A 25,952-nucleotide genomic window follows, 5' to 3' on the forward strand; every position below is an offset into this window, starting at 1 on the left:
GTGCCAATAGATTTGTTGGCTGATAGTAAACATACACTGCATCAGCAGATAGCTCACACAGCTCTGCAGTGCTGTCTGACCTTTTACTTTTGTCAATGGTCAGCTATTGAGTTGTAAATGGAGCTGACCCTGCATCTTGCATTGCTAAATTACCAGTGCTTATCAACCTGGCTGGCGGAGGAACGGATCGGAACCAAGTGCTCCATGAGCTTGGTCTTCTGGGAGAGTCATTAAAGAGTTTTAAAATAAAATGATATGACCTTCTTTAGAGGGGCAAATGAGGGCAGATAGGAAACTGCATTCAGATGCAGCTAAATGGTGCCTATGAATGCAGCGGTGTTCTGTGTGATGGTCTCATACAAACTGAACAATTAACTGCGGTCAGAATCGCTATCTCTGTATGTATGTAGACTATCTCCAGGTCCCTTATCGCATGTAACCGCTTGGTTTCATATAAACAACGGTAGTCCTGGCCACTGATTTGAACAGGGTAGGAATCCACCCAGACTGCGGCTGTTCCCACACACTGTGTGCATGAGGCTATTTATGTATTTGGATCACTTATAATGATGGATTATTGGAAACCAAATTATATGGATACATGGGCTATGCTTCACTTTTTCTGCCCCACGTTTGTCACTTTTATATTAATCATTGGGGCCATTATTCAAGATTTGAAGATTTAGCCTTAGAAATGTATAGTTCCTTTTGTAACTTTTATAGTGGAGACTGTGCTGGTGTGAGGATGGGTATGTAAAGATCACCTGTTTGGGTAGAAGGGTCTGCAGCACGGGTAGTGATTTGTGAAACCATATACAGAGACAGATTCTCTTCTGGGTTTGGTTAATACTCATTGACTTGTTGGTAAACTCTTGGCACACCTAAGATAGAATCAACATATAACACCACAGTGCTTATAGAAGTGTATAATTTGAGTTTAGCATTGATGAACCTGCCGAAATATTTATATTTTCAGACATTTTTATGATTCAATCCCTGCTGCATTGCATAGCCAGTGAATTGATTACCATGTTCATCGTTGTAACTGTAAATTCCTGTATCACCTGCCTGTACATTACATTATAATTGAGTGTCGGCATAAAACTTAGGTCTGGCTTGAGCTCGCTTCTTAGCCTATCCCCTCCTGTGATTTGCTATTGGTCATTGACAATGGCCATTCCATTTCTTGCTTAATATCAAAGCATTGGTGGGAAAGAGGCCCCTTTCACACATACGGTCCGTTCAAGTTAATCAGTTCAGTCACGTCAAAATGTATCCGTTTTTCATCCATCCACTACCAATGCAAAAACGGATGAAAAACGGACCATTTGTTGTCCGATCCGTGTTTTTTGACGCATGAAAAATGGGGCATTCATCCGTTCCAAAAAACGGACATTGACGGAAGCGAATGAAAACGGATGTTAACGGATGATCATCCATTGTCATCCGTTTTTACATAGGAGATGCATTGATGTCCGTTTTTTCATCCGTCAACGGATGGATGAAAAACGGACAAACGGATTGTATGTGTGAAAGGGGCCTTAGGTGTAGACAGCCTCTTAGAATCTAAACCCATTATGATCTTTAGCATGTTGAAGTTTTACAACTTCTTTTTAATCTTTTAAAATCTTCAGATTTGATTAAAATAATACCTGGTGATCCTGCTATAAAGGACCGCGTTCAATTACTTTGCTGTTATGGGTTGACAGTGTTCTGCCCTTTTGATGTTCTCCTGCATTGTCACAATGTCTTCAGGTACTTCCAGCAGAGACGAACAGCTGCGTGAATGCAAATTGCGCAGGCATGTTCTTCTGTTATCAGGAAGCCTACCCTGTGCAGTGCATCCATCATTGGAACACATGCATGTAGAAAGAAAATAGCTGCAGTAAGGCAGCTTGAGAGTAGTATGGCTGAGGTGCAAAAAGGTGAAAATAGTGTTTTCAAAAGGAAAAATAATTAGAATTGTTTGGCACACATGGCTTAGAAAACCAAAGGTCATGCTGGTAAGGTTTAGATCAGCTTTAATCCAGTCTGCTGAGGCCATGCTGTTCATTCTTCACAAGAGCAGTGCAAAGGATCTTATTAGGACTCAACATATAAATAACCTGCTGGTGACTAGGTCCACATGATGCTAAACTTTTCAGGATTCTTTTGGATTGACTGACATTATAATGTTTTGGCATAGATTATTTAATGTAAAAAGTCAGCATTTTATGCACTTTTATCATTTGTTAGATAGCTGGATAAATTAAAGTTCAGGAACCTTGTTAACTCTTTGTATTTTTACTCCCTTTCAAATGAACTGTTTAACTTAATGCATGCTTTTGCCAAATTTCTTGCAGGAATTTGGGAATGATGATGATCGGAAAACGAATATAAGGTGAGCTGTTTGTTATTCTCGACTCTAATTGTTTGGATGTGTCCATTCGGTCTACTGTTGCATTGTAAAAGTTACACCGTTTGAATAAAATAACACACTCTGCAACAATTTGGTATTCTAGTTTTGATGCAGTGGATGGTTGCTTGTATGATTCAAAAAAATTATTTATCATGGCATTAAACTGTTATTTGGGATAATTCATGAAAACGCTGACTGTAATGTGTCATGTACTGTTGCTTAACACCGCTGTCTCCAAGTTGTGGCCCAGAGGCTGGATGCTGTCCTTTGCTTGCTTTTATCTGGCCCTTGGGGTACTATTCCATCCACTGACACCAACCATGGGGCATAATTCCTGTCCCTAGCACCAACAATGGGGCATTATTGCTCCCACTGACACCGTCAGAATGGCACAATTCCTTCTGTTGACATCAATGATGGGGCATAATTCCTTCCATTAATACCAACTGTGATAGGCCACTACCCCTCCCGCTGACACGAACGATGGGCCATTATTCTTCTCCAGTATATGTTTACATGTACTAGGCTGAGGAATTGTTTGCGTTGTTTACTTCCACTGATGCCAGGACTCCCAATGGCCACAGTCCGGCCCCCCTACAGTCTGAAGGACTTTAAACTGGCCCTTTTGTTTAGACCATTTGGAGACCCCTGCTGTAACATATATAACAGCCAAGCAGAAATTAAAAAAAGTCTATTTGAATAAAAAATGATTGTCCAAGTGTTTCTGCATTTTGCACTCATTGTCACATTCAGTGGGCAGTATTGGCACCAAGTGTAACCCATTCAGGTGTATAGAGCTGCGTGGCAACTGCTGTGCAATGTACAACAGTTGCGGTGCAGGCTTTTCACCTTTTAAAACCGGCATTAAGGAGATGACCTATAGCCTTGCAGCTGCCTGTCAACTGCCCTCTGAAAAGGGATCCACTAGGGACCACTTTTCAGAGGGGTGGCAAAGGCTGCCAGCAGTGCAAACCAGCCCTTTCAAAGGACAGTAGGCTGTTTTCTGCATTGCAGTTACAGTTAGTACCACAAGATGGCGGCAGTAAGTTAAGCCAAAGTTACAAGTTCAAAAAAAGGACAAGATCATATTCAGTACCTGAACAGCAAGCTTGTGTTTATTTAGAAAAGTATAGCTGTTATTTCCATATATTTAATCCTCTGTTGTGGTTTGAGTGTTTAAATTGATTAAGAACCGGTTAACTTATATGCGATGTCTTGCAGCGCACCGTTCTGCAAATCACATGCGATGTCTGTGCGATGCAAATTCAGCCATATAGATTGTATGGCTGATTTTGCATCGCATTCAGACACAACTTGCACAGGACTCTTTTTGAGTCTGCACCAGAATCAGATCGCATGGGTGTTCACACCTATGCGATCCAATTCATGCCTGAGCTGACAGTTTGCACTGCGATTTTCACCCCCAGCGATTCGCATATGCCAGTGTGAACTGCCCTTCGAGCTAAATGCGATTCGTAAACCTGCAGTGAATTTGCAGGGTTACCGCATCGCATATGTGTGAACTGGGACTTGTGCATTGCAGTACATTTGGAAAATAAATTGTGGCAATGTAGTTACACAAATTATAATATTGACTAAAAGTATCAGAAGTTTTAAAGCCGTGATGTTGGAATGCCTCCAGGGTTTCTGCATCGTTTGCGCTTACTGAAGATGGCAGTTGCCTGCAATAGTAAGGGGCTGTTTTTCAAAGTGATTTCCCAACAAAATAAAGCAAAGAGACATAGCTAGATGGGGAGGTTGCTTTGAATATTAAAAATGATTTAGTGTTTTTGGCTTGGGGTGCTCAGGTACAGTGATGATCTACTTTAACCACTTACCGCAAAGTGACGTAGGACTACGTCGGCAAACTTTGCGGGGTTATACCGGGATGATGCCTCTAGCTAGAGGCACCGTCCCGGTACCGTGGTTTACAGCCGACGGTCGGCTTTCCGTCAGTAATGAACGATGCGGCTCGGGAGCCGCTCGATCGTTACCCAGGTGAGCGGGAGGGGACGCCCCCGCCGCCTTCCGTGACTTTCAACGGGCCTCCCGTGGCCAGCCGGCAGAGTCCCGATCAAAGCCGGAAACGGCTTTGATCGGGTCTCCGATGACGTAACCCGGAGGCGGCGTCCATGACGTCACTTCCTGGTTACTGTGCTCCAAAAGGCGGCAAATTTAAAAAACGGCTGTATGCAAAAATGCATGGGAAGTGTAGTGGAGGGGTCTAGGGTCTTTTAGACCCTCGATTCCCTCCATAAAGAGTACCTGTCACTGCATATTGCTGTCACAAGGGATGTTTACATTGCTTGTGACCGCAATAAAAGTGATCAGATTTTTTTTTTTTTTTAAAACCTGTAATAAAGTTAAAAACAAATTAAAATAAATAGGAAATAAAAATTTTAGCCGCCCCCGTCACCGTTAGCTCGCGCACAAAAAAAAAACGTATACGGAAGTCGAGCTGCAAATGAAATCGCTGTTCAAACCACACATGTGAGGTATTGCCGCGATCGCCAGAGCATGTGAAATAATTAAAAAAAAAAAAGAGCTACACTCTAACTCTAAACTGGTAACAGTTAAAAAAATTTCACCTATTGAGATCTCTATTGACCGTAGTTTGTCGCCATCCCACGGGTGTGCGCAATTTTAAACCATAACATGTTGGGTATCTATTGACTCGGCGTGACATCATCTTTCACAATATAGAAAAAAATGGGCTAACTTTACTGTTTAGTATTTTTTAAATGCAGTGAAATGTGATTTTTCAAAAGTTTTCCAAAAAAAATGTCGTTTTAAAGACCTCTGCCCAAATACCGCGTGACAAAAAATATTGCAATGACCGCCATTTTATTCTCCAGAGTCTTTGTTAAAAAAAGTATATAATGTTTGGGGGTTCTAAGTAGTTTTCTAGGAAAAAATACTGATTTTAACTTGTAAACAAAAAGTGTCCGAAATGGGGCTTAAGTGGTTAAGCTTTACAGGAGTTTATTAGTTTCAGGTATTTATACAGTGCCAACATTTTATGCAATGCTTTACATATTGTCCTTTACAGCTACCCCCCCCCCCCCCCGTAACCTTCGGAGGCAAAATATCTTCAGCCCAATTCCTGAGATTTTCACTATACAGTAGTGCCTTGTGCCTCACAGCTTTTGCTCAAGAATAGTCCCAGCAGTAGAATGCCCTGCCCTGCCTCTTTTTCCATTGGTCTCTTTAGTTTGTCTTCTCTAACGAATTGGACACATGACAAGGCATGTGAAAACTTCAGAATATGGTGCCACCTAACTGCATAGCAGGGCGTTCCGCATAGCCATTTGTTTGACAGTGTCAAAGAACTTTGATCAGAGTGCCAATCAGCTATCACTACCTGAAAACCTTTTTCATTGTTTAACTAGCCATGCATGCTTTTCTGTAGCTTTGCAACTGTTTGAAGCTTTAGGCAGTGTAGGGGTTAATTAGCAAGCACAAAGTGATGTATTCTCTGTCATATTTTTAATTCTTTAGCGCCGGAACATTTCCACAATGTACATATGTGAATGCATCCTTAAAGAATACCTGTGAGCAATACAAAAGCACTCCCAACGTCTGCTTGCAATAAATAGCACAGACATAGCTACCTGCTTGTATGTCAGCACAGTACTGATGTCTTGCAGATCACCCTGGGATCTGGAAATCTAGGGAGCTTTGCTTTGCAAACAATGCCCAGCTTCTATGAGTGCTAGGTCTGGTCTGTTCCTGTGCTTGTGTTTTTGAAGTTGCTCGGTTCTTCAGCTTTTTCATGTAGCCTCTGTACTGATTAGTGTGTTTGTGAATACTTGGAGTGTGTCAGCTCTCAGACCTCTCCTCACTGAGCTCTGCAGAGTGTATCTAAAGCTCCCCCCCCCCCCCCCTTTCCTTGAATTCTCAGACAAGCTTTTATAAATTCTGAACTTTGAATGAATGTAAAAAAGTGAAGACCACAGATAAACGGGTACAACCTCTGTAGGATTTGTTTAATCTGTGCGTATCACCTGAAGCCAGTTACTTTACTTGGTGTGTGTAAAGGTTTACAACAACTCTAATGCATTCTCAACATTAAGGTTAAACCTGCCCCAGTGCGTTTACATGCCCATTGTCTCCAGTGTGCCCAAATTTACACATGGTCCCTTTTTATCACTGTTCCTGACTGAAATTCCTTCTTCCTGAAATTCCAGATTGTGGAGCATGCTCCTCCTGTGCTTCTGATGCACAGGGTCACTAGGGACGGCACATGCAACCTGGCACTCTCTGGGCGGAGGGGGTAAAGGGGAGAGACTTGTAACCAGGGCTATCTGTGGAAGCAAAAAGACTCATTCACACTGCCAGCTAGGAGTGTGCACATACAAGTGTTTTATAGGTCCATGTAAAGGGACAGACACACCTGAATACAGGAATAAGGGCAGGGGGCTTTTAAAGACATGAATTTCCAGGCTAACATAAGCTCCCACTGTACTCCAGGTCACTCAGATGTACAGTATCTCACAAAAGTAAGTACATCCCTCACATTTTTGTAAATATTTTATTATATCTTTTCATGTGACAACACTGAAGAAATGACACTTTGCTACAATGTAAAGTAGTGAGTGTACAGCTTGTATAACAGTGTAAATTTGCTGTCCCCCTCAAAGTAACTTGGCTCACAGCCATTAATGTCTAATCTGCTGGCAACAAAAGTGAGTACACTCCTAAATGAACATGTCCAAATTGGGCCAAAAGTGTCAATATTTTGTGTGGCCACCATTATTTTCCAGCATTGCCTTAATCCTCTTGGGCATCTAGTTCACCAGAGCTTCATAGGTTGCCACTGGAATCCTCTTCCACTTCTCCATGAGGACATCACGGAGCTGGTGGATGTTAGAGACCTTGCGTTCCTCCACCTTCCATTTGAAGATGCCCCACAGATGCTTAATAGGGTTTAGGTCTGGAGAAATGCTTGGCCAGTCCTTCACCTTTACCCTCAGCTTCTTTAGCAAGGCAGTGGCCATCTTTGAGGTGTGTTTGGGGTTGTTATGTTGGAATACTGCCCTGCAGCCCAGGCTCTGAAGGGAGGGGATCATTCTCTGCTTCAGTATGTCACAGTATATGTTGATATTCATGGTTCCCTCAATTAACTGTAGCTCCCCAGTGCTGGCAGCACTCGTGCAGCCCCAGACCATAACACTCCCACCACAATTCCTGACTGTAGGCTAGAAACACTTGTCTTTGTAATCCTCACCTGGCTGCTGCCACACACACTTGACACCATCTGAACCAAATAAGTTTATCCTGGTCTCCTCAGACCAAAGGACATGGTTCCAGTAATCCATGTCATTTAGTCTGCTTGTCTTCAGCAAACTGTTTGTGGGCTTTCTTGTGCATCATCTTTAGAAGAGGCTTCCTTCTGGGACGACAGCCATGCAGACCAAGTTGATGCAGTGTGCGGTGTATGGTCTGAGCACTGACAGGCTGACCCCCCCCCACCCCTTCAACCTCTGCAGCAATGCTGGCAGCACTCATACGTCTATTTTCCAAAGACAACCTCTGGATATGCCGCTGAGCACGTGCACTCAACTTCTTTGGTCGCCCATGGCGAGGCCTGTCTTGAGTAGAACCTGTCCTGGTAAACCGCTGCATGGTCTTGGCCATCATGCTGCAGCTCAGTTTCAGGGTCTTGGCAATCTTCTTTATAGCCTAGGTAATCATTATGTAGAGCAACAATTCTGTTTTTCAGGTCTCAGTCAGCTCTTTGCCATGAGAAGCCTCAAAAAACGTAGTCGCGCTCTTGAGCGTTTGTGGCGTAAGACTAAGACACAGCAAGATTTCAGCCAATATAAATCTGCCCTCCAAAAATACAGTTCCTGCCTCTACACTGCCAAACAGACCTACTTTATCACTCTCATTAACACCCTCTCACACACAGGGCTGTGGAGTCGGAGTCCAGGAGTCGGAGGAAATTTTGGTTACCTGGAGTCAGAGTCAGAAAACAATACTCCTACTAAATTTAGATTGGAATAAAAAAAAAAATCAAGTTTAACTGTCCCAATTCACAAAAAGTTATTATTAATGACTTAGTATAAGGAAACCTATAATTGAGGAGGCCAAATGTAAAAAGGAAGAACTACAGAAAGTACTGAAAGGATGTTTTGTCTTCCTTAAAATGGATGCATGCACACGTCACAGAGTCAATTATTTCGCTATTCATGTTAGATTTGTGGATGAAAATAACACGGCCCCTCGGATTAAAGGACACTCGGGCACATCACACCAGTGATTACCTTCAGAAATTAGTGGAGGGTGTTATAGAAGATTTTGAAAATACAAAGGAACAGATTTTATGTTTGCGGTGAAAGATAACGCTTCTAACATGTTGAGCACAATTGAGAAGATGAACGCAGATGAAGAAAGTAACAAACAGATATTAGAGTTAGAGGAAGACAGCTCTGCAAGTATTGGAGAAAGTTTAGAAACTGAAGAGAATGCTGACATTTTTTTAGACAACTTTGTTGAAGAAGCATTGAAGCTTGCTACTATTCATAATATGCGATGTGCTGTTCATACACTGCAACTTGCCATAAGAGATGGATTAAAAGATCGCCATGCAGCTACACTAATTGGCAAATTATGGCAAGTAACTGTTGCAGCCAGGGCCCCGAAAACAGATGCAATTTTGAAAAGACATGCAGGAAAAGGAGCCATTTTGGATCAAACAACTCGCTGGGGAAGCACTTATTTAATGGTGAAGTGTTTTCTTGAACTTAAAAAGACTTCATAGAAGAAATGGACAATGAAAATCTTGCATTAACTGAAAGCCAGTGGACACAAACAAAAGAGCTGTAGAACCTTCTTTCTCACCCCTTCACTGTCACCAAGAGGTTGCAATGTGACGATCTAACCCCCGGGTAAATTCCTCTTGAAATGGAAGAGCATGTTATATCGCCTGAACAAAAATGGAGGGTTAATGGCTGAGGGCGTTGCAGCTTCAATGATGAAAAAAGAGTCTTTTGCTGGAAAATGAAATCTTGTTAGCGGCTATTTATGTTGACCCAATGAGCCGACTTTTAACAGTGAACAGACTGCTACTGGGGAAAAAGGCCCTCTATGATGTAGCAGTTCGCATGAAGGGATTACGACCTGAAATACCTCCACAGGATGAAGTTATTTTAAGCAATAGTGGTAACTCAGGATCATCTTCTTCGAAGAATTAGACTTTGATTCCTTCTTATACAAAATTGCTAAAGGAAAGCGACATCGCATAAGCGTTACAGAACCAGTAAATGTCCAAATAAAAAAATTCCAACAGGAGTTTTATAAAGCGCTAAAAGAAGTTGAAAAGTATGATCGCTCATCAAAACTTACTGTTGAAGAAGGCATCCTTGTTTATCCAGAGATCGTTAGTGATGTGGCCAGAATAGTTACTACAATGCCACCCACCCAAGTCAGTGTCGAAAGATTAATACAGAGGAGTCGGAAGCGGAACATTTATCTACCGACTCCACAGCCCTGCTCACACAGTCCCCGTCAAACTCTTTTCTACCTTCACCACTCTACTTGGTCCTCCATTACTTCCACCCACTAACTTACTCACTGCCCAAGAGATTGCCAATCACTTTAAAAATAAGATTGATGCAATTCGTGAAGAGATCTTTACACTACAGATATCTCCCTCACCTTACACACCTTGTCCTCCTGCACAATCAATACTTCCCTTGTTTAACCCAACTACTGTAGAGGAAGTCACTAAAATTTTTTCTAATGCCCACCTAACTTCCTGTCCACTGGACCCTGTTCCTTCTCAAATACTATGGTCACCCTCTGACTCTATCCTACACGCTTTAACTCATATCTTCAACCTCTCCCTCTCCACTGGCATCTTCCCCAACTCTCTAAAACATGCGCTAGTAACTCCCATACCAAAGAAAACCTCCCTAGACCCCACCAATCTTAATAACTTAAGACCCATCTCCTTACTCCCTTTTGCTTCCAAACTCCTTGAACGTTTAGTCTACAACCGCCTGAGCAAGCACCTCATTGAGAATAACCTCCTTCATCCCCTTCAGTCTGGATTTCGCCGGCAACACTCCACAGAAACTTCTCTCCTAAAACTTACAAATGAATTACTAACAGCTAAAACCAATGGTCACTACTCAATACTCTTACTCTTGGACCTCTCTGCTGCCTTTGATACTGTTGACCACCCCCTCCTTCTCAAAAAACTCAGTTTGCTCGGTCTCCGTGGCTGTGCTCTCCATTGGTTCGGATCTTACCTATCTCACCACACCTTCAGTGTCCCTTACAATTCCACTTACTCCCCTGCAACTCCTCTTACTGTTGGGGTCCCACAAGGTTCTGTCCTTGGACCGCTACTATTCTCAATCTATACCTCCTCCCTGGGTCAGCTAATAGCCTCCCATGGCTTCCACTACCACTTCTATGCTGATAACACCCAAATCTACCTCTCTACCCCTCAGCTCACCCCATCAGTCTCCTCCCTCATCACTGATCTACTAACAGACATATCGGCCTGGATGTCTCACCACTTCCTCAAACTGAATCTATCTAAAACCGAGCTCATATTTCCTCCTCCACGTGCCCCTTCCCCGGAATTCTCAAGATCAATGGAACAACTATCAGTCCTTCCACACATGCCAGGGTGCTAGGGGTAACCCTGGACTCTGCACTGTCCTTTCAGGCTCACATCCAATCCCTGTCCAAATCATGCCGCCTTAACCTCCGCAACATCGCTAGAATACGGCCCTTTTTAACCAATGACACCACTAAGCTTTTAATTCACACCCTGGTTATCTCTCGCCTCGACTATTGCAACTCCCTCCTCATTGGATTACCCTTGCATAGATTATCCCCCCCTTCAATCCATAATGAATGCTGCTGCAAGACTTATCCACCTTACCAACCGTTAAGTGTCCTCCACCCCTCTCTGCCAATCCCTTCACTGGCTTCCACTCACCCAACGAATAAAATTCAAAGTGCTAACAATAGTTTACAAAGCCATCCACAACTCTGCCCCCAGCTACATCACTAACCTGATCTCAAAATATCAACCAAGCCGCTCTCTTCGGTCCTCCCAAGACCTCTAGCTCCCTTGTCACCTCTTCCCATGCTCGTCTTCAGGATTTCTCCAGAGCTTCTCCCATTCTTTGGAACTCTCTACCCCAATCTGTCCCACTGTCCGCTAATCTATCCTTCTTTAGACGATCCTGTATAATAATAATGAGGTGCCATGTTGAACTTCCGGTGACCAGTATGAGAGAGGAAGAGCGATAATGGCAAGTTTAACACACCTGAGACCTTGTATCACTAACAAGTCGCATGACATCAGGAAGGGAAAATGGCTAATTGGGCCCAATTTGGACTTGTTCACTTAGGGGTGTACTCACTTTTGTTGCCAGCGCTTTAGACATTAATGGCTGTGTGTTGAATTATTTTGAGGGAACAGCAAATTTACACTGTTAGGGTCCTTTTACACGGCCGCTCCGCTTGTCTGCAAATCATCCTATTTTCTTGCGGATGATTTGCGGACATAATGTAAGTCAATGGCATTGCGGATGTCAGCGGAATACCATCCGCTGACATCCGATTTGCCTCCTTTCAGTTCTGTTCCGTTTTTTGGAACGAAACAGAACCCTATTTTTTTAATCCGTTCAAAAAATGGAAAGGAAGGAAAATCGTATGTCAGCGGTGTCATCCGCTGACATCCGCAATGCCATAGACTTACATTAGGTCCGCATATCATCCTCAAACGGATGGGAGGATATGAGGACACACGGAGCGGATGACACAAATGTCATCCGCTCCGTGAAAAAAAAAAAAGCACCAGAGCGGAGAAGAAATCTGGAGCGGCCGTGTGAAAGAAGCCTTATACAAGCTGTACACTCACTACTTTACATTGTAGCAAAGTGTCATTTCTTCAGTGTTTTCACATTTAAAAGATCTATAATAAAATATTCACAAAAATGTGAGGAGTGTACTCACTTTTGTGAGATACTGTAAGATCTTTTTAGGTTTCTTTCATAAGAAACCACTAGAATGTTTTGAACTGATTGCTATGGAAGATACAAGCTACTACTTCCTAAATGTAGCTCAATGATCATCCTATTTGATCTGCCGTTTACAGCTGAAAGCTGGCTTGGGGGGTGGGGAAACAGTAGCATTTAGCCCTCTACCTTGCTCCCAGCCAGTCTTCCCTTATCAGTGTTCCTGTGATCAAAGGCTGAGTTAAAAACCTCGAGGTTCTGGTAAAAGGACATCCTCATAGCTCTTGTAAATTTCTGATGGAAGGCTGTCTAGGCCCGGGGGCTTTATTGGGGGACTTTTCCACTACCTTACTAAGTTCCTTAAGTGTTATGGGAAAAGTTAACAGTTTCTTATTAGCTGCTGCCAGGCAAGGAAGGGTGAGGGGGTCCAAGTATTCAGTGAGTTGATGCATTTCATACTGAACCTTGCTACCATAAAGGTCAGACTAAAAGGCCTCCCAAATCTCATCTTGGTCTTGAGTGGGCAGCCCTGAAGTAGCATGGATGGGGATTGAGAGATAGCAAGTTACTGCCAGCATATGCCCAGTGCTTTGACCATTGGCAAAATATTGGCACCTGGTGAAAAGTTGTTTATTCTCTTCCTTTTCAAGCAATGTTTGCTTGTAGCAATGAAGACTGGAGGACTGAAACACAAGACTAATGCAGTTAGTTGTTCAATGCAAAAATCTTTCAGGTTGCCTTCACACTCTTTTGTTGCATTAAGGCAGTGATCGCCAGATTTGGTCCTTTTGCTTGCCTTTATCCAGCCCTTGGGACAAGGTTCCACCAACTGACATCCACAGTGGGACACCATTCCTCCCACTGGAACCATCAATGGGGAAGTACTCCTCCCCCTAATACCAAATATAGCAATGTTTTCCATCACTGATGCCAGGAAAGTTTCCACTCCTGCTGGCCACAGTCCAGCCCGGCTAAAGGACGGTAACCTGGCCCTTTGCTTAAAAAGTTTGGAGACCCCTGTGCTAAGGAATTCTGCCTATTAATTATGTATGGGATGCCACTGCAATGAACCAAGAAAATGCACATGACTTTTTTTGGGATGCTGCACACCACAAGCATTGTATGTATATTGTGATGTGATGCCATGCACTGCTCCAGGCACTACTACATAGTGGGAATGGATGCCATTCATGGCGCTTCATTGTACAATGTTGCTTGTTGCAGCACTTTTATAGTACTTTTTTACCAATTTTTATATGAGACTCTTGTAATCTTTAACGCAGAAAAATTTGACTGGGAATATAAAGGGCAGCACTGAAAAGGGCTTGTGTAGACAGACAGGCAAATGGAAGCATAATATACTTGCATTTTGCACTCACTTTGACTTGTTTGGGAAAGAAAAGCAACTCAGATGTAAGCACTTGCCTTGTTACATTAGCCCACAAGCAATGAAGCTCTATTTCTTCACCCAGGGATGCCAGTCTAACACTTGAATGCTTTGCTAATGGGGCTGAATCCGTGTTGTGCTGTTCCTTCACTATCCAGTGAGGCTGGGGAATGTCCTTTTTTGAAGCATTAATGCTTCAATTCCAGGGGAGAAAAGTGAGGTCAGCGACCTGGCTGTGCAGTCTGGCAGGCATGTGTGTGATTGAACAAAGCTACAAATCCTTTGGCATGTGCAGCAGTTCTCGTTCACAAATTTCAAATCTGTATTTCTTTACTTGCTTACATTTCTTCTTCAATTAAACCATTGCTAGCTGTTTGTCTAGCTACAAGCTAGCTGTCTTCCTAACATGTAGATATGTGTACTGGAGCCTAAATCTGGTATTTGGTATTCTCTGTAGTTTTTTTAATCTTCTAAGTAGCCGTCCCCTTGTTGTAGACGTAGTTGACCATTGAGGGGTTAAAATTGCTAGTAACTTTGTGCCTCCTTTTCCCCACACAGCAGGGTCTTTTTTGCTGCTGCTTTTTTTCTTTGTGTTTTTTTTCCCCAAAAGGTCAGTCACGACGGCTGAGTCAGCCAGAAGGACAATGAGCCTCATTTCTTCTTACTAGAAGAGAGCCGTTTCTGTTTGACTTTTGTTAGCATAATCTGCTGACTCATGTTATCAGGCGTGACACGCAGGGAACGTCACCCCCGAAGAAGGCTAAATATAAGTTAATCTTTATTAACTCCATCTCATATGGTGTTAAACGTTTTGTAGGGTTACAAAAGTTTGTTTTTTCATGTGTTCTTTATATGCAGATAGAAGAATGATACTTGTAACTCTAATTCACAATTAAGAACATAACCTTGTATGGAAGGAAGGCTAATTCTGCATGTCTGTGTATGTTAAATCATGTGGTTCTGTGCCTTCTTGAAGGTGTGGCCATACTTGTGTGCATTCAAATGTCATTTATAACATAGAACTTTCGATTGCAGTTTTTGTATAAAACTACCATTGGTATGCCTGTTCATTGAACAGCAAAAATAAAAACTTGATTGAGAAAAGCCCAGCTTATGAATCTTCAAAGTGACCCTGTTGCCAATCTCCTTATTGAAATAAAGCAGCTCCTTCTAAAATTGAGTGTAAATGGTGCCTGTGCTCAACACCATTAAAGAGGAGTCGTCCTCAAATCAGCTGAGAAACCACCCCCCTCACCCAGTAGGTAACACTGGTTCTTCATGCCGACCTCTACATCACTATGGGACACAGACATCGAAGAAGGATTCTTCTTCAATAGAGTAATGTCATGGGGAAAGTACCGTATTTATCGGCATATAACACGCACCTCAAATTTAGGAGGGAAATTTTAGGGAAAAAGCTTAAATTTGAAATAAACAGCATTGAACTCAGAACTTTTTTTTTATTTTTTTTTAATCAAATGCAGTCTTACCACTGCCCGTGAATGCAGCCTCCTCAGCACCGGGTTCATTCAGCTTCGCCAGCGCAGTGTCCCCCAGTGCAGCCTCGCCAGCGCAGTGTCCATCAATGCAGCCTCGCCAGCGCAGTGTCCATCAATGCAGCCTCGCCAGCGCGGTGTCCATCAATGCAGCCTCGCCAGCGCGGTGTCCATCAATGCAGCCTCGCCAGCGCGGTGTCCATCAATGCAGCCTCGCCAGCGCGGTGTCCATCAATGCAGCCTCGCCAGCGCAGTGTCCATCAATGCAGCCTCGCCAGCGCAGTGTCCATCAATGCAGCCTCGCCAGCGCAGTGTCCATCAATGCAGCCTCGCCAGCGCAGTGTCCCCCAGTGCAGGAAATGTTGTGCCCCCTTGAAATTGGAAGGATTTCAGTGTGGTCTGATCTTCAGCCTTATCCAAATAGAAAAACACAATCCAAGCAGCAGCAAGAGAAGGGGTTTGTCCTAATTTCAATCCATGTATGGCCATTTTAGGAATGGAGCAAATCCACTGCATCTGAAATGATCACTTTGTTTACTTTCTCCAGAAAATTATTATTTTAGGCATCTGATCAATTGAAAGATCAAACTAATGTGTGCATTGGCATTTCATATTGCCTTTTTTATTTATTTATTTATTTTTTGTGTGTTAACAGTTTTTTAAAAAAGCTACTAACCAATCATTTAGCATGGGTAGAAATCTTCTAATCCTTTTTCTACTTGTCTAAGATTGGGCACATGCTTAGTGCTACAACCAGAACTTTATCTTGTATACCAATCTTTAACACTGTGTAATCCTGACAAATTTTATAAACGAAAAACAAATCAAATTGTTGTATTAAAGTTACAGCATACGCTTTCATTTTATAAAATCAGCGTTGAAATGTGTGCCACAGCAGTGTGTATTCATAGGACATAGCGAGTACTTGAAATGGAATTCATAGAAGTAAATGTGTGGGGACCTTCACAAAGTAACTTTACAAACTTCAAGATTGATCAGATTAACAGGAGTAGGCTAGAAACTGTTGAAATTCAATGCATAAATTAATGTTTTTCCAATTTTGACCATAGATACACTTGTAGGCAACAAGATAGATCACACATGTGGTATCAAAACTGCAAGAGCACAAGAGTGGACACAATTAAAGCCAGTATTCTGCTTTGGGTGGCAGGGAGGGCTTCCATAGCAATATTAAAGTGATTCTAAAGCCTTAAAGTGATATTCCTTTTTTTTTTTTTTTGTACCTATAGGTAAGCCTATAATAAAGCTTACCTGTAGTTAAAATGAATACCTCCTCAACATACACCATTTAGGAGATATTTCAACAAGCAACAGGTGGTGGCCTCACTGATGCATGCGCTCTGAAGGAACAACATACCCATGCTGTTCCTTCAGAGTTGTGTGCCATGGCCGAAACTCCCACCCATGTTTACGGGAGTGACGTCATCGTGGATCCACCAATCAGACGGCTGGATTCCCTTAACCCGAAAAGGAAGACCAGCTGAAGATGGACACTTCTGCAGCGTTGAAAGCACGCCGCTGGAGGGCTTTGTTTTAAGGTAAATCTTTCATCATGTGTTAGTATGCAGTACATACTAACACATTATGACATTGCCTTGCAGATAGAAATTATTTTTTTTTCTTACAGCGTTTACTACCACTTTTAGGTTTCTTACCTTCTTGCATTCTAGGCATTGGGGTAAAAAAAAAAAAACCTGTGCCTGATATCTCCCCCCCCTCTCATACTTTCCTGGCCCCTATCGCGATCTAGTGCTGTGCAGGAGAGCGGCGGCTCTCCCGACCTTGTCCCTCCTCACAGGGCAGCTCCATAGAAGCGGGAGCCTATGTCTGTCAATCAAACTCTGTGACGAGGGAGCAGGGGACAGGGGCTTGCCCCTCTGTGTCTATGGATGCAGACAGTGGGGCTCAGGAGTGTGCCCGCATGCCCCCCCCCGCATAAGATGCAGCTTTCTATGGGGGCACTGACTGAAGAGAAGGAGCCAGGAGAGGAGGATCGGGGCTGCTCTGTACAGTATCATTTTTTTTTAAACCAAACAAACGTTTATTGAGTTAAGCATTGCATATAAACATACAATAAAAGGTATCGTCAGAAAGTTGCATAAGTACAATATCACAAAATCAAATATTTCAAAATTACACACTGCACAAAGAGCATGGTTGCAACAAGAAAAGAAAAATAGGGAAATAATATAGCACCGCCGTGTCAGAACAGGATTAGAAACTCCAACAAGGTAAAACATAGCATAGGCCATGGGCGCGGGCTCTGCGGATCAGTCGCATCATAATGACACAGGTACAAGATACCCAACCTCTCCTACGACTCGCACGTGTCAGGAGCCTCCAGCCACCTATCCCATATCTTGTTGTACCTCTTGGGGCATCCCCTATTAACATACATGACCTTCTTAAAGGGCAGGGTGGCACCAACTGCCGCCTTCCAAGCTGACAGGGAAGGGGGTGTAGACTGCATCCACTTCAGGGCTATCATTTTTCTAGCTGTGAATAAGGTTTCCCGGAGGAATTGAATCGTGTTTGTCTGCGTCAACCTCAGGAACTATCCAAAGGAGGCACAATTTGGGGTCCAGAGTGGTCGGGCATCCCATGCGGTCATGCAGGAACTGGACAACCTGTGTCCAGAACCCCTGCACAGCCGGGCAGGACCAAATCATATGACCAAAAGTGCCCGGGGAGTGAGAGCATCTCGGGCATGCCGAGGAGCGGGAGGAATCAAAGTGAGCAAGCCTCAACGGGGTGAGATACGATCTGTGGGTAATATAAATTTGAGTGAGCCTATCCGACAACTTGGGAGAGAACAGTGTGCAGGCCTCCAGAGCCTCATCCCACTCCTCATCCTCCAGCTCCCCAACATCGCCCACCCACGACCCCCGCAACCCGTATGCCAGCTCAGTCACCCGTTTAGAGCCCAGCATTTCATACAGCAACGAGATGAGTTTGCGATGTTCCTGGCCCCTAAGCACATCCAGAATGTCGACCGATGGTGGGGCAGGGATCACAGGGGTAAATTGTCTTCTCAGGGCATGGGATAATTGTAGATAATAGAAATGCATGGTATCCGGGAGTTGGAATTCCTCCCGGAGCAGGTGGAAGGACTTGACAGACCCTTCAGACACAACATGTGATAACCGGTAAATATCTTTACGTATCCATACCCCAGGGTTAGGGATATGCAGGAGCTCCGGGAGCTGACGGTTCTACCACAGCGGCGTCATGGAGTGCAAAGTCACATCCCCGGTTCTAGACATCGCCAAGTCCCAGACCCGCCTGTGATGAAAAGAAAGACTGCCCCGAGGAGCCACGGATACAGACCCCGAGATACCTCGAAGTATATCACAGAACGGGTGGGGGAGTCGCGGCTCCTGACCTCTGCAGACCATTGCCATATACCTGCCCGAGTCCTGTTTGTCCAAGTGAAAGAAGTGCGACAATTGGGCTGCTAGATAGTATCTTGCCAGCTCCGGAACTGCCATACCCCCCAACTTAGTGGGTTTTTGAGTGTGTTTCCAAGACAGCTTGTGTCTAGAGGAGCCCCAAATGAATGACCTCAACAAGCTCTCCAGAGTCATAAAATACTTGTACGGAATGTATACTGGGGAGTGCCATAACAGGTATAGGATCTTGGGAAGCAGGATCATCTTCACCAGGCCCACCCTGCCCATAACCCCCAATGGTAACCCGAGCCCAAACTTGCGTCTTGTCCTTAACAAAGTCAAATAGTGGTTCAATGTTTAAATGTATGTATGTATGAAGTCTGTAAGGGAACTTGTCACCCGGACCCCTAGATGTTTAAATCCCGCCACTCGCGACAGGGGAAGCGACGCCTGATCGGCCCCCGGGGGGAAACTGTCCAAAGGAAGGATGAGGGATTTGTCCCAATTAACTGTCAGGCCAGAGAATTTCCCAAACTGCTGTATGATCTGCAGGGCACACCGCAACGAGGACCCGGAGTCCGCCAGGTATAAGAGCAAGTCATCCGCGTATAATCCAACGCGCTCCTCCAGGTCACCCCGGCGGAGCCCCTGGATGCCGGGGTCCGCACGAAGAGCCATGGCAAGAGGCTCAACAGCCAGGGCATACAACAGCGGGGAAATGGGGCAGCCCTGTTGTGTACCACGAGAAAGAGGAAACGACCTAGATGTCCAGCCATTGGCCACTACCCGAGCTCGGGGTTGACTGTACAACACGGTAAGCCATCTAATGAACCTCGGGCCAAACCCAAACTTACGTAGGCACTGCCACAGGTACGACCACTCGACAGAGTCGAAGGCCTTAGCAGCATCTAAGGTCACAACAACCCTGGTACCTATACAGTCATGAGGGGCTTGTAGGTTCATAAACAAACGCCTGGTGTTAAAGGCCGTATTTTTGGCCGGCATAAATCCCGTCTGGTCAGGGTGCACAAGGGATAGAATTACCTTGTTGAGTCTGAGGGCAAGCACTTTAGCCATGATTTTCACGTCACACTGTAACAGTGAGATGGGCCTATAGGATTCCGGATACTGGGGGTCCTTACCAGGTTTAGGAAGCAGAATGATCAAAGCTTCACACATCGAAGCAGGGAGGGAGCCCGACTTAAAGGCCGCCTCGAACACCGCGAGCAGACGGGGGGGCCAACGTTTCAGAATACTGCGCATAAAATTCGACAGGGAGACCGTCGGATCCCGGGGCCTTAGCCCTGGCAAAACAGGAAATGGCAGAGACTATTTCATCCTGAGAAAACGGGGCCTCACGCACCGCAACCTGTTCAAGGGTCAGTGTGGGAAAGTTCAGGGTATCTAGCAGGGTGGCCAGTTCCAGGGGGTCATAGTCCACTCTGGAGGAGTAAACCTCACTAAAGTACGAGGCAAACAGCTCTGCCACAGCCGCGGGGTCCGAGGAGTCCCCCAGCACCGAGGGATGGAGCGTGATCACCACAGGTGGTCTGGTGTCTATGTGCGCCAGATAAGCCAGCAATTTACCCGACCGCTCACCGTGCTCAAAAATACGCTGTCTGCTAAAAAACAATTTATGATTGGCACGTTCCTGGAACAGTTGGTCCAGAGCCCTAGTCCTCAATTTAAGTTGGGCAAGCCCGTCAGGTGTAGGAGAGTTAGCATATTTGGCCTCCAGTTCTGCCAATTGTCGTTCGGCCGTGCACAGGTCAGTCCGCGACGCCCTGCGATGTCGAGCTATGTGCGACGACAACAACATGCGAGCGTGGCCCTTAAAGGTCTCCCACACAGTCAGAGTGGGGGCGGTATCAACGTTAGAACTAAAGAAGAAGTCCCATTCCTTCGTCAATGAATCAATGTCTGGAACAGTCTTGAGCCAAAAGGGGTTCAGGCGCCAATGTCTCTGAGGGGGGGCAGTGAATGAAGACAGAGTCATCATGTATGGGGTGTGATCCGAAAGCAGTCTTGGTCCAAAACGGGCGGTCATGAGTCTGGGCAGGAGGGCTTGAGAGATCCAAATGCTATCTATCCTAGACATGGTGGAGTGGGATGCCGAGAAGCACGAGTAGGCCCATGCAGTGGGATGTAAGGATCTCCATGAGTCAAGGAGATGACAACTGGTCAATGTTCTATGAAAGCGCGTGGGTCTATCCGGGTAGGGCGGGGAGCCAGGCGCACCCACCCTATCCAGAGACGGATTGGAGACAGTGTTAAAGTCCCCCCATCCATATTGCAGGGACTGAGGGGTATCTCGCTAAAAATGCCAGGGCTTCATTCAGAAGGGTAGTGCTAAAAGGGGGAGGAAAGTACCAAGCTAGCAAGAGCACATCATGCTCCCCTATAGCCCCAGCGACAAATACAAATCTGCCCAGGGGGTCCGTTACCACCTCTCTCACAGCAAAAGCTACGGACCGAGAGATGAGCAACGACACACCCCTAGAATGAGACGAGTGGGAGGCGTGGAAGGACCAGCCCACCCACGGTCTGCGGAGGGCCCCAAGCAGGGTGCCCTCCGCGTGCGTCTCCACCAGTGCAATAACATCCGCCCTCTGTTCCTTCAGGTAAGACAGTATGACTGTTCGCTTGACCTTGTCTCGGATACCTCGCACGTTCCACGTGAGGAAAGTCAACCCTGCCATATCATCAAGGAAGAGAGGGTAGATTGTGGCACAGGATGGCAACTGGATTCCACAGCAAGCACAAACCGCACCCGCCGCCCATGGCTCAGAACACAGCAATCCAATCTAGCAGCATGAACAAACAAAGCAGTGTAAATAAACGGTTGTAGACATTGTACATAGCATAACTCAATAAACAAAAACATAAACCCCCACCCCCCACCCAGCCCAACACACACCCCAACCAGTGTGGGCATCAATCCCGAAACAACAAAGTCCACGGGCAGTGGCGACCAACAGGCCCGAGCGACCCCACCAAAAGGCGAGGCCCCCCGGAACCAGCCAGATCCCCACATGCCCATGAGGGCGAACAATCTCAGAAGAGGGGTCCCATACCTGGGACACAACAGTGAGCACAATTCAATATAGCACAGTTGCATAGCACCCATGGTGGGCATAGAGGCCTCCCGGCTAGAAGGCAAAACAAAGAAGTGGGAGTAAAAAACTAAAATCCAAATAAGTCCGTGGCGGCCAGGCAGATATGTAAAAGAAAAAAAAGAAAAGAAAAGGGGCCTGATGGATCACTAAACAGGAAATATACCGGGGGTACCCCCAGAAGGGGTACAGTCCAAAGGCACGGAGCAGGCAGTGGACCGGGGGAGGCCCAAGCCCAAGCATCCAAGGCACAAAGGATATGGGAGGGGGGAGGAGTCATGAGATAGGCCACAGGGGGACACATCAGGCTGAAGTTCGTGCAGTCATCCTGGGGATATTGGGGCAGGGAAGGGTCAGCAAAGGCAACACTCACAGCAGACGATCCAACCAGGCTATAGCCGCGTCCGGGTCTTCAAAAAAATGCACTCTGTCCTCTGACCAACCACCCGCAGCCTGGCAGGATACAGCATTGCATATTTGAGGTTGCGGGTCCTGAGACGGCGCTTGACCTCCCCAAACTGACTCCGCTGTTTCTGGACTTCCGCCGAGAAGTCTGGGAACGCCATAATATGATGGTTATCCAAAGGGATATTCCCACGCTCCCTGGAGAGTCGTAGGACCGCATCTCTGTCCCTAAAGTTCATAAACCGGGCAATAAAGACCCGGGGTGGGGCGCCAGGGGGTGGCTTCTTCGCTGGCATGCGGTGCGCCCTTTCCACAACAAACGCCTGTGAAAATGCCTCTCTGCCATATGATTTTACAAGCAGATCTTCCAAAAACGTGGCAGGGGAGGACCCCTCCGCAGCCTCCGGTAATCCAATGAAGCAAACGTTGTTACGTCTGGCTCTGTTCTCCAAATCGTCCTGTTTGTGTAGCAAATATTGTATATCCCGTGCAGCCTGCTCCGCTGCGTTTTGAATGGGGGGTAAATCGTCCTCCACCCTGGATATGCGTCCCTCTGCCTCGGTCGTCCTGTCCCGCAGCTTCTGAAAGTCCTGCCTGAGCAAGGAGATATCGATCTTAATCTCCTCTATCTTTGTGGTTAGGGACGCCTTGCAGTCCGTGATGGCAGCCAGAATGACTGCTTGGTCCGTGGCTTGCTTTGCAGCAGCGGGAGCAGAGTGTGACGGTCCGCCATTTTTGGGCCTCCATGCTCCCTTCCTGGCGCCGGAATTTCTCCAGCTTTGCCGCCGCTTCTGAGGGTCGTTTTCGGCGGGGACATGACCAGCGCTGGATGGCGCTAGTGTCCGGTAACCTGAGGTGAGTTTACCGCTCAAGAAAGTATGCACAGGATCAGTGTAACGGATTTCAGCCGGGAGAGCCTCTCTAACACACGTCCGCTCACATGAGTCTTCAGGCCACGCCCCCTGTACAGTATCATTACACAGAGCAAGTAAGTGTACTATATTTTTCTAACCGGTTGCCGACCGCTTACCGCATATATACTGTGGCAGTGTGTCTCTCCCAGGCAAACTGACGTAGGGCTACGTTGGTTGCGCGCCTGCAGCTAGGGGGCGAGTGCACGCCGCCGCCGTCACGCTCCTGCCACCGCTTGTCAGCAGGGAAGCCAATGCAGCGGGCAGGTGGCTCCGATTGCTGCCTGACACCTGCGATCGTTCCCCGCTGAGAGAGAGAACGGTCAGCTGTTGTAAACACAGCTGACCATTCTTCTCCCTGGAATGATCAGAGCCCCTGTGATCCTTCTATATAGGAACACAGGTCTCTATGGTCAAGCCACGCCCCCCCACAGTTAGAAACCCGCTCCAAGGTAAACATTTAACCCCTTGATCACCCACACTGTTAACCCCTTCCCTGCCAGTGTCATTATTACAGTAACAGTGCATATTTTTATCACTGATTACTATAGTAATGACACTGGTCCCCCCAAAAGTGTCAAAAATGTCAGTCAGGGGTCTGATCTGTCCGCCGCAATATTGCAGATCGCCGCCATTACTAGTAAAATAAAATAAATAAAAATGACATAAATCTTTCCCATAGTTAGTAGATGCAATAAGTTTTTGGCTTATTGCGATTTTTTTTTTTTTTTTTTTTTTTTATTTTTACCAAAAATATGTAGCAGAAAACAAATTGGCCTACAATGTTAAAAAAAGATTTGCTTTTTTTTTTTAATTTTTTTTTTTTTTGGGAATGTCACATAGCAGAATGTGAAAAAATATTATATATTTTTTTTTTTTCAGAATTGTCGCTCTGTTTTTGTTTATAGCGCAAAAAAAATAAAAATTGCATAGGTGATCAAATACCACCAAAAGAAAGCTCTATTTGTGGGCAAAAAGGGACATCCATTTTTACTTAGGTACATCGTTGCACGATCGTGCAATTGTCCATTAAAGTAACGCAGTGCCGAATCGCAAAATATGGCCAGAAGTGGTTAAAAGAAAAAATCTGAAGCTTTACAAACACTTTATAGTGTTAATAAAAAGTTAATTTTTTCCCAGAAATGTTAGGTGCCATTTGTAAGTTCTGAATTACATTAGCAACTTTGCTGCTCTGATTGTCCACTTCAGCCAGAAAATCACATTATAACCTCAATGGTTAGATGGATTTATTAGCACCCAGTTCTGTTTATTGCCAAAACTTAGCTGAAAGTGATTCCTGCATCAACACACTGGTAAGGTGACATCACTTATGACATTTGGCAATATCTGCTGCTTTTTATCATAATGCACTGCAGTGACAATTGTGGTTAATGGGAACTCAACCACACTGGCTGCAATATTTAGTTTTGCCATCTCCTTTTCTAGACATTTTGCCTTAAGGAGTCTCTGATAAGTCTCCACTTGTTAGTGCTCTTCTTAGTTACTAGATTTTACATACAAATATTAGTCTGTAGAATTGTATAACAGATGTAATGACCATGTTCTATAATATTTCCATACATGTTTAACCACTTCCCGCCCGCCCTATTACAGATTGACGGCGGGAATGTGGTTGAGTTATCCTGACCGGACGTCATATGACGGCGGCAGGATAACTCCGCTCTGGGCGCCCCCCGGGGGCGCGCAGAGCGGCGATCGGTGATGCGAGGTGTCAGTCTGACACCCTGCATCTCCGATCTCGGTAAAGAGCCTCTGACGGAGGCTCTTTACCATGTGATCAGCCGTGTCCAATCACGGCTGGTCACATAGTAAATAGGAACAGCCGTTGATCGGCTTTCCTTAGTTCGTGCCTGACAGGCACGAGTAAAGGAGCGCCGATCGGCGGCTCCCCTGACAGGGGGGGGGGTCGGCACTGGTAATCAGATCATTGATTACCAGTGCAGACCCTCGGGGGGGGGGGATGCCACTAGATCCACCAGGGATGCCCACTATGACCCCAGGGATGCCCACTATGACCCCAGGGATGCCCACTATGGCCACCAGGGATGGCAATCAGGGCTCAGGGAGCCCCCCATTGCCCTCCCCATCAGTGATGCCCACCAGTGTCCTCCCTATCAGTGCTGCCCACAAGTGCCCATCACTGCCATCCTTTAGTGTCGCCCACCAGTGCCCATTATTGCCCACCAGTGCCGCCTATCAGTGCCCATTAGTGCCCATCAGTGCCGCCTGTCAGTGCCGATCAGTGCCGCCCATCAGTGCCCATCAGTGCCCACCAGTGCCGCCTATCAGTGCCCATTAGTGCCCGTCAGTGCCACCTATCAATGCCCGTCAGTGCCACCTATCAGTGTCCATCAATGCCGCCTATCAGTGCCCAGCAGTGCCGCCTATCAGTGCCCACCAATGCTGCATATCTGTGCTACCTATCAGTGCCACATATCAGTGCCGCCTATCAGTGCCGCCTATCAGTGCCACCCCATCAGTGCCACCCCATCAGTGCCACCCCATCAGTGCCACCCCATCAGTGCCTCCTCATCAGTGCCTGTCAGTGCAGTCTCATCAGTGCTCATCAGTGCAGGAAAAAAATTATTTATTTACAAAATTGTATAACATAAACAAAATTTTTTTTTTTTTTTTTTAAACTTTTCGGTCTTTTTTTATTTGTTTAGCAAAAAGTAAAAATCGCAGAGGTGATCAAATACCACCAAAAGAAAGCTCTATTTGTGGGGGGAAAATGACATAAATTTGGTGAAGGTACAGTGTTGCATGACCGCGCAATTGTCATTCAAAATGCAACAGCGCTAAAAGGGGAAAATTGGCCTGGGCGGGAA

At 45.6% G+C, this 25,952-nt stretch overlaps 1 protein-coding gene across 2 annotated transcripts in view; it reads left to right on the plus strand.

The window, feature by feature from the left end:
* Window positions 1–25,952, plus strand: part of SSH1 (slingshot protein phosphatase 1) — a 188,242-nt gene that overhangs the window by 11,121 nt on the left and 151,169 nt on the right. Inside the window, exon 2 of one of the 2 annotated variants that reach the window (XM_082273831.1) lies at window positions 2,343–2,380. In XM_082273831.1, coding sequence (XP_082129957.1) covers window positions 2,343–2,380 — 38 coding nt within the window. Of the gene's footprint in view, window positions 1–2,342; window positions 2,381–25,952 lie in introns of those variants that run through there. The other variant, XM_082273832.1, reaches the window with a different exon arrangement.

This window comes from Pelophylax lessonae (genome assembly GCF_965119305.1).
Source record: "Pelophylax lessonae genome assembly, chromosome: 1".
In the NCBI taxonomy this organism is placed as follows: Eukaryota; Metazoa; Chordata; class Amphibia; order Anura; family Ranidae; genus Pelophylax; species Pelophylax lessonae.